The sequence below is a fragment of the Salvelinus namaycush genome, chromosome 2, assembly GCF_016432855.1.
Source record: "Salvelinus namaycush isolate Seneca chromosome 2, SaNama_1.0, whole genome shotgun sequence".
In the NCBI taxonomy this organism is placed as follows: domain Eukaryota; kingdom Metazoa; phylum Chordata; class Actinopteri; order Salmoniformes; family Salmonidae; genus Salvelinus; species Salvelinus namaycush.
Window position 1 is genome coordinate 69,497,576 of NC_052308.1, and position 13,017 is coordinate 69,510,592.

General features: G+C 44.8%; 1 protein-coding gene across 1 annotated transcript in view; it reads left to right on the plus strand.

Annotated features, from left to right (window-relative positions):
* LOC120023137 (E3 ubiquitin-protein ligase NEURL1-like) overlaps window positions 1–13,017 on the plus strand; it is a 99,917-nt gene that overhangs the window by 72,469 nt on the left and 14,431 nt on the right. The window contains exon 4 of the mRNA XM_038967131.1: window positions 9,677–10,399. Coding sequence (XP_038823059.1) covers window positions 9,677–10,399 — 723 coding nt within the window. The remainder of the gene's footprint in view (window positions 1–9,676; window positions 10,400–13,017) is intronic.

Genomic DNA, 13,017 nt, shown 5'->3' on the forward strand with positions numbered 1-13,017 from the left:
TATACTACAGTCCACAAAATAACTACAATAAATACTACAGTATACTACAATCCGTCAAAACACTACATTGATTACTATAGTATATACTACAGTTATTTTACTATAGTATTTTTTCATGTGCAAAGCTAGCAAAGCCACGAAGCCAGCCAGCCTATCCCTCTCCTTCTTCGCCCTCTCCTCCCTCCTCTTCCCCGTACACACACAGCATTAGTAGCCTGCTAGCTTCACTGCAATTACCAATCAAACGCTCAGAGAAAGAGCCCAAACTCCCCCCTCCCCTCCCCCATTTTGTATATTTGTTGGTTTAGCCCAACAGGTGCTGCGTTTGGTTCTCAATTGAATGTGTTTGGATTTTAAATAGTTTTTTTCTCTCTCTCCTAGTGTATTGACTACAGCTGCCTCGCTCTGTGTCCCCATTACAGTTAGTTTCCTTAACAGGGTTAGATTGGGATGGCCTGTGTGTGTGTGTGTGTGTGTGTGTGTGTGTGTGTGTGTGTGTGTGTGTGTGTGTGTGTGTGTGTGTGTGTGTGTGTGTGTGTGTGTGTGTGTGTGTGTGTGTGTGTGTGTGTGTGTGTGTGTGTGTGTGTGTGTGTGTGTGTGAGGCCAGAGTGCCCACTTTGTTTGAAGCTTCTTTCAGAGAGCTGCAATTGCAAATCTGTGCCCTCGGCCAATCGGCCAATGAGAACGCACATCTGTGGGCAGCCTATCTGAAAAGGACCAATGGGCACCTAGGGGTTTGTCGCTAGCTTAAAGAGCAGGTGCACCATGATGAGTGGGCAGCAGCTGGTGCAGTTACACGCATACACTCACACATACACATACTTACACACACACACAAACATACACAAACACACACAAACATACACAAACATACACTCCACTTTTTCAGCATAGGCACAGCGTCCTTCACTCTTTTATCTTCCCTCTCATATTCTCCTCCCTCTCTCCGTCTCACTAGGGGCACAAAGTCAACATGCACTGCCATTTAGACCTGGTCTACAGAGACCTCCTTTCATGAAGAATTGGGCCAAAGCCTAACATCTTGAAACTGTGTTCACGAATGTCAACATTCAGCTCGGCAGAAGAAAATTATCCTTGTCGAATCTCATAGTACATCTTCATGATGGTTGCTGTATTTGTCATACTGTAAGACTAGCTCTTGTCCACGGCAATAGCAAGTTCCTCTACTAACACATTTTTACCCTAAGTAGAGGATCGTGCGAACGCCCTGTACCAGAGCTAGTGTAAGACCAGATCATGCACCAAATTCTGCATTCAGTGGAGACTCTTGACTCACAGAGTGACTCAGGAGAGATGGTACACAGTAGACACACTATGTACCGTCACTGAACTTGACTGGAAGCTGCAGTACATGCTTTTTCATTCTGCTGAGTGTTAGTGAGTGTGTGGAAAGAGAGAGCATGAGAGAGAGAGAGAGAGAGACAGAGAGAGAGAGAGAAGAGAAGGAAAGAGAGAGAGAGAGAAAAAGAGAGAGAGAAAAAGAGAGAGAGAAAGAGAAAGAGAGAGAGAGAGAGAGAGAGAGAGAGAGAGAGAGAGAGAGAGAGAGAGAGAGAGAGAGAGAGAGAGAGAGAGAGAGAGAGAGAGAGAGAGAGAGAGAGAGAGAGAGAGAGAATGAATAGGAGAGCTGCTCCAACTCCTCTCCTCCTATCCCACCCTCTCCTCTCACATCCCTCCGTCTCTTCTCCTCAATCCCGTTATCCCCTGAGTCGTGTCATCATCATGCCCAAACTCCATTCCTCCATGCCTCCCTCATGTCTCTGTGGTCCTCAGCTATTCCTCGTCGTGCCAAACGTCTATCCCCAACCCTAATCCAATTTAGGACAGAGCTCTGCAGTAATGAAAGAAAGCCACACGCCACTCTCGGCTCCGTTTGATGATGTCATTCTCAAAGACCCTGGTGATTTGATTTGAGTGAGCCTAGAGCAGGGATGGGCAACTTTGATGGGGGTGGGGCCACAAAAAAACAGAACTCATCATGGGGTGTCGTGTCCATAACCCCCCCCTCCGCTAGAAAAAACATAGTGCCTCCCCTCGTGACAGCAAAGACAAATAAATTACATTTATTTGCCATTTTGCCATTTTGCCATTTTAAAGCAAGTTTGCTTAAATGTTACACTTTTTTCAATGGGGCGGAGAGAAGATTTAGCAATTTTATAACACATTTTCTGCAATTCTACACATTTTTCCATAGGGTGGAGGTAAATGTTTGCAGTTTTTAATATGATAACTGATAATCAATGGGCCCCACCTCAGTCAGTAATTCGACCATACTTACTACAAATTTAGATAGCTGACCGTTAATTTATCAATCTAAATAAATTTGCCGACATGGTCTTATTGAGTGACTGCTGATTCACAACCACATTTATAAATTGCACCTTGTGTGGTCTATTATTCTAACTCATTATGGGGTATTGTGATGTCATTATGGGGTATTGTGATGTAATTATGGGGTATTGTGATGTCATTATGGGGTATTGTGTGTAGATTGATGAAGGAAAAAAACGATTTAATCAATCATTCAATCAAATGTATTTATAAAGCCCTTTTTTTACATCAGCGGATGTCACAAAGTGCTATACAGAAACCCAGCCTAAAACCCCAAACAGCAAGCGATGCAGATGTAGAAGCACGGTGGATAGGAAAAACTCCCTAGAAAGGCAGGAACCTAGGAAGAAACCTAGAGAGGAACCAGGCTATGAGGGGTGGCCAGTCCTCTTCTAGCTGTGCCGGGTGGAGATTATAAGAGTACATGGCCATTTAAAGCCAGAATGTTCAAACGTTCATAAATGACCAGCAGGGTCAAATAATAATCACAGTGATTGAAGAGGGTGCAACAGGTCAGTACTTCAGGAGTAAATGTCAGTTGGCTTTTCATAGCCGAGCATTCAGAGGTCGAGACAGCAGGTGCGGTAGAGAGAGAGAAAGAGCGAGTCGAAAACAGCAGGGCCGGGACAAGGTAGCACATCTGGTGAACAGGTCAGGGTTCCCTAGCCGCAAGCAGAACAGTTGAAACTGGAGCAGCAGCACGTCCAGGTGGACTGGGGAGAGCCAGGAGTCATCAGGGCAGGTAGTCCTGAGGCATGATCCTAGGGCTCAGGTCCTCCGGGAGGGGAGAGAGAGGGAGAGAGAGAGAGAATTAGAGGGAGCATACTTACATTTATGCAGGACATATATTATAATATATATTATTATATAAATATATTATAACAAACTGACCCTAGCCCCCGGCACATAGACTATTGCAGCATAGATACTGGAGACTGAGACAGGGGTGGGTCGTCTGACGATACCCCTGGACATGGCCAACCAGACACGATATAACCCCACCCACTTTGCCAAAGCACAGCCCCCACACCACTAGAGGGATATCAACAGATCACCAACTTACTACCCTGAGACAAGGCTGAGTACAGCCCACGAAGAGCTCGTCCACCGCACGAGCCCGAGGGTGCGCAAAACCGGACAGGAAGATCACATCTGTGACTCAAACCACTCAAGTGATGCACCCCTCCTAGGGACGGCCTGGAAGAGCACTAGTAAGCCAGTGACTCAGCCCCTGTAATAGGGTCAGAGGCAGAGAATCCCAGTGGGGAGAGGGGAGCCGGCCAGGCAGAGACAGCAAGGGCAGTTCGTCGCTCCAGTGCCTTGCCGTTCACCTTCGCACCCCTGGGCCAGACTTCACTCAATCATAGGACCTACTGAAGAGATGAGTCTTCAGTAAAGACTTAAAGGTCGAGACCGAGTCTCCGTCTCTCACATGGGTAGGCAGACCATTCCATAAAAATGGAGCTCTATAAGAGAAAACCCTGCCTCCAGCTGTTTGCTTAGAAATTCTAAGGACAAAAAGGAGGCCTGCGTCTCGGAGAGATACTGTATTTAGGAGTGTCGTTTCTCTTTGCTTATTTGAATTGTTCTTGACAATATGGACTTGGTTTTTTATCAAATAGATCTATCTTCTGTATGCCAACCCTACCTTGTCACAACACAACTGATTTGCTCAAACACATTAAGAAGGAAAGAAATTCCACAAATTAACTTTTAACAAGTCACAACTGTTAATTGAAATGCATTCCAGGTGACTACCTCATGAAACTGGTTGAGAGAATGCCAAGAGTGTGCAATGCTGTCATCAAGGCAAAGGGTGGCTACTTTGAAGAATCTCAAATATAATATCTTTGGTTACTACATGATTCCATATGTGTTGTTTCATAGTTGTGATGTCTTCACTATTATTCTACAATGTAGAACATAGTAAAAATAAAGAAACCCTTGAATGAGTAGGTGTGTCCAAACTTTTGACTTTGTACTGTATATTTCTTTATTTTTGGTCCGCGGGCCCCAGTTGCCCATCCCTGGTCTAGAGAGTGAGAGTTCGTCCAGCATTGGAATCAGGGCTGGCATCGGGGATGTTAGAAGTTAGTATGCCTGAGCTACGCACATGCGATCACGCACACGCACTCCCACCGCACACGCACTCCCATCCTTTACCTTCCCCAATCATTTGGCTTAAGTATGTTGCAAAGTGCTACGATTTGTCTCCTCGCCTCGTTAAGAAATACTTAATTGAAGGTAGCCCCTCTGCGTTCGACTGTTTGGGAAATTAAATGTTTTATGAAATAGAAATAGATTTTGATAATTGTATTCATTTACATAGCCGGTCCGCGGCATCCACTAAGTACCTATTGGACGCTATAGTAGGAGAGGACAGAGGAAGTGGGAAGCATCAGATTGAATAAAGAGCTAGCGGTAGTCATCGCTCTTCCTCTGCTAGCCTCGGGCGCTAACAGTGTTAACTTTTACCGCCTCAGAAACCCGGATCCGGGAGCACCCCCCACCACCCCCACCAGTAAAAAAGCTGAATAGCATAGCTAGCATAGCGTCACAAGTAAATACTAGCATCTAAATATCATTCAATCACAAGTCCAAGACACCAGATGAAAGATCCACTTCTTGTGAATCCAGCAATCATTTCTGATTTGTAAAATGTTTTACAGGGAAGACACAATATGTAAATCTATTAGGTAACCACGTTAGCAAAAGACACCATTTTTCTTTGTCCACCATTTTTTCTCTCCACCAGTAGCTATCACCAATTCGGCCAAATAAAGATATTGATAGCCACTAACCAAGAAAAAACCTCATCAGATGACAGTCTGATAACATATTTATTGTATAGGATAGGTTTTGTTAGAAAAATGTACATATTTCAGGTAGAAATCATAGTTTACAATTGCACCCACCATCACAACTCGACTAGAATAAATACAGAGAGCAACGTGTATTACCAATTTACTCATCATAAAACATTTCTTAAAAATATACAGCGCACAGCAATGGAAAGACACAGATCTTGTGAATTCAGACAATATTTCAGATTTTCTAAGTGTTTTACAGCGAAAACACAATAAATCGTTATATTAGCATACCACATGTGCAAACGTTACCCGAGCATTGATTCAAGGCTAAAAGAGCGATAGCGTTATCATCACCAAAATATATTAATTTTTTCACTAACCTTCTCAGAATTCTTCCGATGACACTCCTGTAACATCATATTACAACATACATATAGAGTTTGATCGAAAATGTGCATATTTAGCGGCACAAATCGTGCTTACACAATGGAAATAGTGTCCAACTACTCAAGCAATCTGCCCGGCGCCATGTTGGAAAGACACCTATTTTTATCAAAAGCTATTCATAAACTTGACTAAAAAAATAAAAGTTGGATATCAATTGAAAGACAAATTAGTTCTTAATGCAATCGCTGAATTACATTTCTAAAATTATCCTTACTGTGCAATACAGGGTCCGCCAAAGCGAAGCTACACAAAAAAAAATGGCGGAAAATGCGTTTAACATTTTTCTACAGAACAACGATTTATCATCATAAATAGTCCTTACTATGAGCTGTTCTTCCATCAGATTCTTGGGCAATGTATCCTTTCTCCGGTCTAATCGTCTTTTGGTCGAAAGATGTCCTGTTGTCCCGTCGAAATGGCCACTAACGTTCGGTATGTACAGGAAAAGTGCCCAGATCTTGGAAGGGCGTCACAAAGAATTGCCTCAAAATCGCACTAAACGGATATAAATTGCTATAAAACGGTTTAAATTAACTACCTTATGATGTTTTTAACACCTATAACGAGTAAAAACATGACCGGCGATATATTACTGGCTAAACCAAAGCTTGGAAAGAGGCCAGTCCGACGTCCATCGTGCGTCAGGCGCAGGGAACAAAAGAACGGTACATCCGGTCTTTGGCCTTTTATACAGGCCCTGATTGCGCAATCGACTCCATTCAAATTGTCACCACTTACTGACATCTAGAGGAAGGCGTAGGCAGTGTTTGTATCCTCATAGCATTCACAGGGACATTAAAACTGACCTGGGACCAGAGGCCAAGATTTCTGAAATCTCACTCCCTGTCAGGAAAAGTGCTGTAGAATGAGTTCTGTTCCACTCAGAGACATAATTCCAACGGCTATAGAAACTAGAGAGTGTTTTCTATCCAATAATAACAATAATATGCATATTGTACGAGCAAGAATTGAGTACTAGGCAGTTTAATTTGGAGACGAATTTATGCTAAGTCGAAACAGCACCCCCCATAGGCTCAAGAGGCTAACTGCACTGTGTGCTTTTTGGGCTGTTAGTTTAATGGTCGATTAGCAGTCACTGAGACGAATGCATGCTTTTTCAAGGCACTGTTCCATTCATGTTATACTCCCAACAAAGATCAAATAGAACAATCAAAGTCCCTTAGTCTCGTGAAACATTAGTACAGTCAGTTTCCAGAGCCGTCTGTGCATTAGCCGCTAATGCTAATTGACACTTGACATGACTTTGAGACAAACTGGGCTGCCATCTTGGATTTAAAGGCGGGAACTGATCAAAGGGATGGCAGTTGGAGGATGATCTACATTGAATCAGCACTACTAAACGGAGGATCACACACTGTAAGGTGTCTTTGTTCTCTGGTCTTTTGATAGACTAAATGAGCACCTATAACCCTAATTATGTCATCTGTCAGTCACGCACAGTATAGTATGTAAAGGTAGCAAGTGTGGCTCAGTTGGTAGAGTGTGGTGCTTGCAACGCCAGGGTTATCGGTTCGATTCCCACGGGGGAAAAAGTGTGAAAATGTATGCACTCACTACTGTACGTCACTCTGGATAAGAGCCCTTACTAAATAACTCAGATGTAAAATCAGTATAGGACGTCAGTTGTTGCCTTTCAGTAGACCACAGAAATATTCCATTACAGTGCCTCTTTGAAATGTTTGATTGAATGATATGGTATTGGGTAAGAGTTGGACCTGGTTCCTGGATCCTGGTTTGACTCGAACATTTATTGCAGCCAGCACTAAAAGAGAAACCTCTCTTTTCCCCTGTACAATCTGGACGTAATCTTCTTAGTGAACAACAAGAAAGACGAAGGTCTGATAATCTTGCCGGCTTGGTCAGCCTGACAGGTCGCAACCAGTTCTCAATTAGAATCTCCTCTCCGCATTTGACAGCATAGGTTCTCTGGCCGTTCTTAACACATTTAAATGTCATACACATTGAAGTGTACAAGGAATGTACACCAAAATTCAAAATAGCTCACAAATGGACAGCAGTTGGTTTTCTGGCACACATTCAAATGCACTACATTGCCTTGCCAGCCATTAACATTTGTAGTGTCCATATTAGGACAAAATACATTTGAATGCTTTCCGAGTGGAAGATAATCCCACTCTGGCCAGGGTCCCTTTCAGCCCTTTCAGATGGGACAGGCTGAGAGATTTTAGATCTCTGTGGTTTCACTGCTGTTATTAGCAGACAAACACACACACACGCAGGCAGGCAGGCTGTCTGGCAGGCCTCGTGAGAGTAGTAATTAAGGGGTAAGAGGTTTATCTATGTCCAGAGCTGGCCCTGGCCTCTAAAAGGGTTTCTGGGACAGGCCTCAGAGGGAGCAGGGGTTGAAATGGGCCTCTCCTGGGAGGACTGGTGGATGCTGGCTTTTATCCTCTCTCTCTCTCTCTCTCTCTCTCTCTCTCTCTCTCTCTCTCTCTCTCTCTCTCTCCCTCTCTTTCTTTCTGTCAGTCTGCCGCTCCCTCGCTCTGAAATTATGGGGTCTCCTGTCTCAAAAGAGGGGGTCACTCGCTATCATTTTCTGGTGGTCCCGCTTTCTCTCTGTCTTGTTCTCTCGCTCTTTGAGTGATGGGTTCTCTCTCTATCTTCTGCCCTCTCAGAGGAGGTGGTCAACAATGTCATTTTCTTTCTCTTGCCCTCCCCCGCTTACCTTGCTATCCATCTCCCCAATCTCTCTCTCTGTCCATCAACAAAGGTGGTCGGTCTCGTCACTCATTTTCCTTATCCACTTACACCCTCTGAGCAATGACTGTCCCTCTTCTTTCTCCCTCCCTTCCCCTCTCCCCCCCTCCCTCTCTCCCTCCCTTTTCTCTCTCTGTCTGAGATCATTAGTCGCAACGAAAATTTGAGTTTCTAATGGAGAAATTCAGGTACTGTAGGTGCCTCCCTGTTTCGTTATGTTTGCTTCCATTTTGGTTCTGTTTGGCTCCTACTGAATACACCCCAGGGCTAATTCTCCCAGTGCTGGGTTGGTGGGGGGGGTTGCACATTTAGAGACCTTATTTTCAGACAGGCAGCTGCCCAGCAGGGGTTGGGTGGGGAGAGGGGAGACTATAAGCAGGGCATTCTCTCTCTCTGTGTGTGTGTGTGTGTGTGTGTGTGTGCGTGTGTGTGTGTGTGTGTGTGTGTGTGTGTGTGTGTGTGTGTGTGTGTGTGTGTGTGTGTGTGTGTGTGTGTGTGTGTGTGTGTGTGTGTGTGTGTGTGTGTGTGTGTGTGTGTGTGTGTGTGTGTGTGTGTGTGTGTGACTACTACCTGCCCTACTGTGTGGGGGGACATGTGTTAGCAGGTATAAATGGCTCACTGTAGAAGGATGATACTGTACTATGGACTGCTGGGAATGCAGAAGGAGGGAGCTCCACACACACACATACACACACAATGTCTCACAAACACAAATGTCTTTCTTAGTATCATCCATGGCTGGTTAATGAAGTACTTTGTCCTCCTCGTGTGAAATGAGCTGATTCTGCTCCCTACTGATATTAAAGCACTCAACCAAATCTAGTTTTTTCAAATTAATTTCTACATCTTTAAACAAGCGAAATGACACATTCCTCTGCTGCTGTACCAGCTAATTAGCAATATCCTACATCTTGTACTAGTTTGTAACATCAGCCAATTTAGGCCTTTTCTTTAGTGCTTGGCTTGTGTCTCTTTTCCTTTAATTCTCTCTCTCTGTTCCTCTCCGTTTCTCTCTCTTTTCAATTCAAGGAATATTCGAAGGTTGGCAAAACAATACATTGCGACAGAAACGGCTGTATAAACTGTCAAATAATTTGAACACTAACAAATGACAACACAACAACACTGCAGTATTGTTATTAGTTGACTCTCCCTCATTTTATCTCTCTTTGTCTCTTTCTCAGATATAATGGTCTCTCTTTCTCTTTATATTTCAACACAATTTACAATGATTATATAAACTAAAATTGCCTTTCTCTCTCTCTCTCTCTGTCTCTTTCTCTCTCTCTCCCCCTCGCTCTCCCTCTCTCTCCCTTCTTCTTTTCTTCCAGAGAGTGAGATCGTCCCTCCCGACTTCCTCCGTCCCCGCTCCTTCACCACCGTACGCTCCTCCTCTCTCCGCCGCGAGGCAGATGAATCCCGCCTCTCTGTCAGCCTCTGTGATCTCAACCTGCAGGAAGCGGACGGCTCTGGCCCAGCCCACCCACATAACCACGCCCATCTCCACCTGGCCCCTCCCTCCGCCTCCTGCCCCATCCCCCAGAACTCCCTCAACACCCAGCAGTCCTCTGTCCTCCCACACTCCCTCGAAAGCGACCTCCATTTCCACGCCCTGCGCGGTGCCCACATCAAGATGCTCGACGAGCAGACGGTGGCGAGATCTGAGCACGCCAGAGAGGAGCGAACACTCGTCTTCACTGACCGGCCACTGCGTACCGGCGAGACCGTGTTTATCAAGGTGACCAAGTCGAGCCCGGCTAGGTCGGGATCGCTGTCCTACGGCGTGACATCATGCGACCCCGCCGTGCTGCGCCCTAGCGACCTGCCCTACAACCCGGAGGCCTTAGTCGACCGCAAGGAATTCTGGGCTGTATGCCGAGTGCCCACGCTGCTCCAGAGCAGTGATATACTGGGCTTCCTGGTCAACCAGGAAGGGGAGGTGATCTTGAGCCACAATGGCACCAACGCGGGGATGCAAGTGTGTGTGGACAACGCCCGGCCCCTGTGGATGTTCTTCGGTCTGCACGGAGCCGTCACTCAACTCAGGATACTGGGTAAGTCAGAATGACTGTTATGTTATACAGGTAACTGCCAAAATAAAGGAAACATGTGTGGAGGCCCAACGGCCTATTAAGACAAGTTAGGTTAGTATTTCCTTTAATTTGGCAGTTACGTGTACTTAGAGTACTTCTCTCTACTATTACTTGTATGCTCTATGTGGGGCCAGGAGTTTTTCCTATTTATGTTACCTGACTAGGGAAAACTCCAGGCCCTAGCTATGGACTGTAGGGGCTAGGTGACTTTTCCTGATCGGGTCACATGGTCAGGTACTGGCCTTAAATACTACAGTGTCTACAGTACTACAGGCCCTAGGAGGATTGAATCTGACATGGTGTAAACCTTTTCATTTATACATTTATGATCGATCGTAAGTCAGGGATTTAGTAACAAGGGCCCATTTGCAATATGCTAAACATACTTTATTTCTGCCGTGGCAGGCAGGTGTGGCTAAAGTAGCTACAACTGTGCTTTTAGACTGTTTGAGAGGTGAATTGCTGAGCTCTTTATACGTATTTACTTACAGATGAAGGATCTTCATTTGAGCCAGGAAAATGCCGCAGGAGAATAATCCTGCAGCAACAGTAAATGTGAATTATTATGTGGTTTATACTACAGAGAAAATCTAGTGTGAGATTTCAAAGTGGAAATTACAAACTTCAGGAGCCTTTTTAAAACTCAAACCTCCTGCAACAGGGGGATCAAATGTCGATCCTACATCTGTAGGCCCCCTATCCAGCCAAGCGGTGCACAAGGTCCCTCTTTACATAGTCTGCGAAAAGGGCAGACAAACGTCTAAACTAAAAAACAGCGAATGTTCACTCCGATATCCTTCTATGACATAATGGCTTTGTTTTATTGAACCATAATTACATGCAAATGAAAATTTGGCAGAGCGTTTCGGAGACTGGACAAGCGGACATTTTAAAATGACACGTCTTTGTTAGGTGTATCATGTAGAAAGACAGGGAAGGTTGATGGCCTGTCTTATTTTAACAGTCCAATCGTCAACGTGACATCATTGTTTCGCTTCTTAGAACGAATCAAGCTCCGGCTAAATATATCCCTCTTTCCTCTCAGTGAAGTAAAGGAAGGAGGGAAAGAGAGAGAGAGAGAGAGAGAGAGAGAGAGAGAGAGAGAGAGAGAGAGAGAGAGAGAGAGAGAGACAGAGACAGAGACAGAGACAGAGACAGACAGACAGACAGACAGACAGACAGACAGACAGACAGACAGACAGACAGACAGACAGACAGAGAGTTAAATAAACTACACCTTACTGTGCTGATATATAATGCTAACATGTTATTTTCATTAAGTGCTGCTTGTTTGCCCACCTGTAAATTGCCCTCATGCTAACACGCTTATTCTCCATGCAGCCATGGAGGTCACGGCAGTTAGCAAGGCATCGACATGCCCTCATGCCGCCCTGTTAGCACTGTTCTCATTATATTACATTACACAGCCGCCATTTTGGATCTGGCACTCTGGAGACACACAGGGAGGTGGCTGACAGCGCGATCAATGAAAGCCACATCAATACATGACACTTAGGGCTGCAGCGCACACTACACACTGTCTGAGGCTGGAGTGTGGCTCTGGGGTATTGATAGATAGGACAACTGCAGTGGCACTAAGCCAACAGTCAATACTATGGGCCTACATGAAAACTGCACAGGAAATGCAGCCCTATGGGTCTTCTCACCATGCTTTTTTACTAGGAACTCGTTAGCTGCACAGGGAGATGGTATTATGGTGTTGTGGTTTGTTCTGAATGTCTGTTGTTACTAGTACATTACATGTGCTTTTAAAAACATCTAGCTAGAGCACTACGGGTACTTTGTCAGGTTTTTGGAAGGAGTTCAAGGAAGTTCTCTTGTTGCTAAGCACTGTTGCTTGGTCGTCTGTTATCAGACAACAGAACTGCCTGAATACTGCTGAGTTTCTTTAGGTACGGACCACCTTACGAGGAGTTTACGGCAACATGAAACGACTGTTCTAGAGACTCCACACTACAGTCATTCATCAGAAAAATCTAGGAATTCCTTCTAACCCTGATAGATAGTAAATCACCTTTATGTTCCAATTCTTCAACGTTAGGAAGTGTCTTATCTGTTTATGTGATGGCAGGTCTGAATTTGTTTTACAGGCTTTCAGGTTTACCTGAATTTGTCCCGTGGGGCTGCGTATACATTTGGGAGTGCTCCTTTAAGCTGGCTTAAGCGGTGTGTGTTGTGCACTGACATGAGGTCCACTAATTCCTGAGCTCCCCTAGTGGGGGAGTGCCCTTGGTAGGGTGAGTGAACACTGAAGGTCAAGATTAGGGCTCCTAGCTAGCGTGCTCACTAAGAAGCAACAATTGGATATTCATAGAGAATGAATGAACAAATTAATTCATTAAGGATTGAGCAGTTAATGAATGATTAAGAGTAATGAATAAATGGATTGTAACGGCTGTCGTAGTCGTTCTCCTCCTCAGACGAGGAGGAGCATGGATCGGACCAAGATGCGGATTGGTAAGTATTCATATTTTAATGGGAAAACAACAAACACTACAAAATACAACAACCAACAAACGTGACTAACCTGAAACAGTCCTGTGTGGCCCAAACACTGA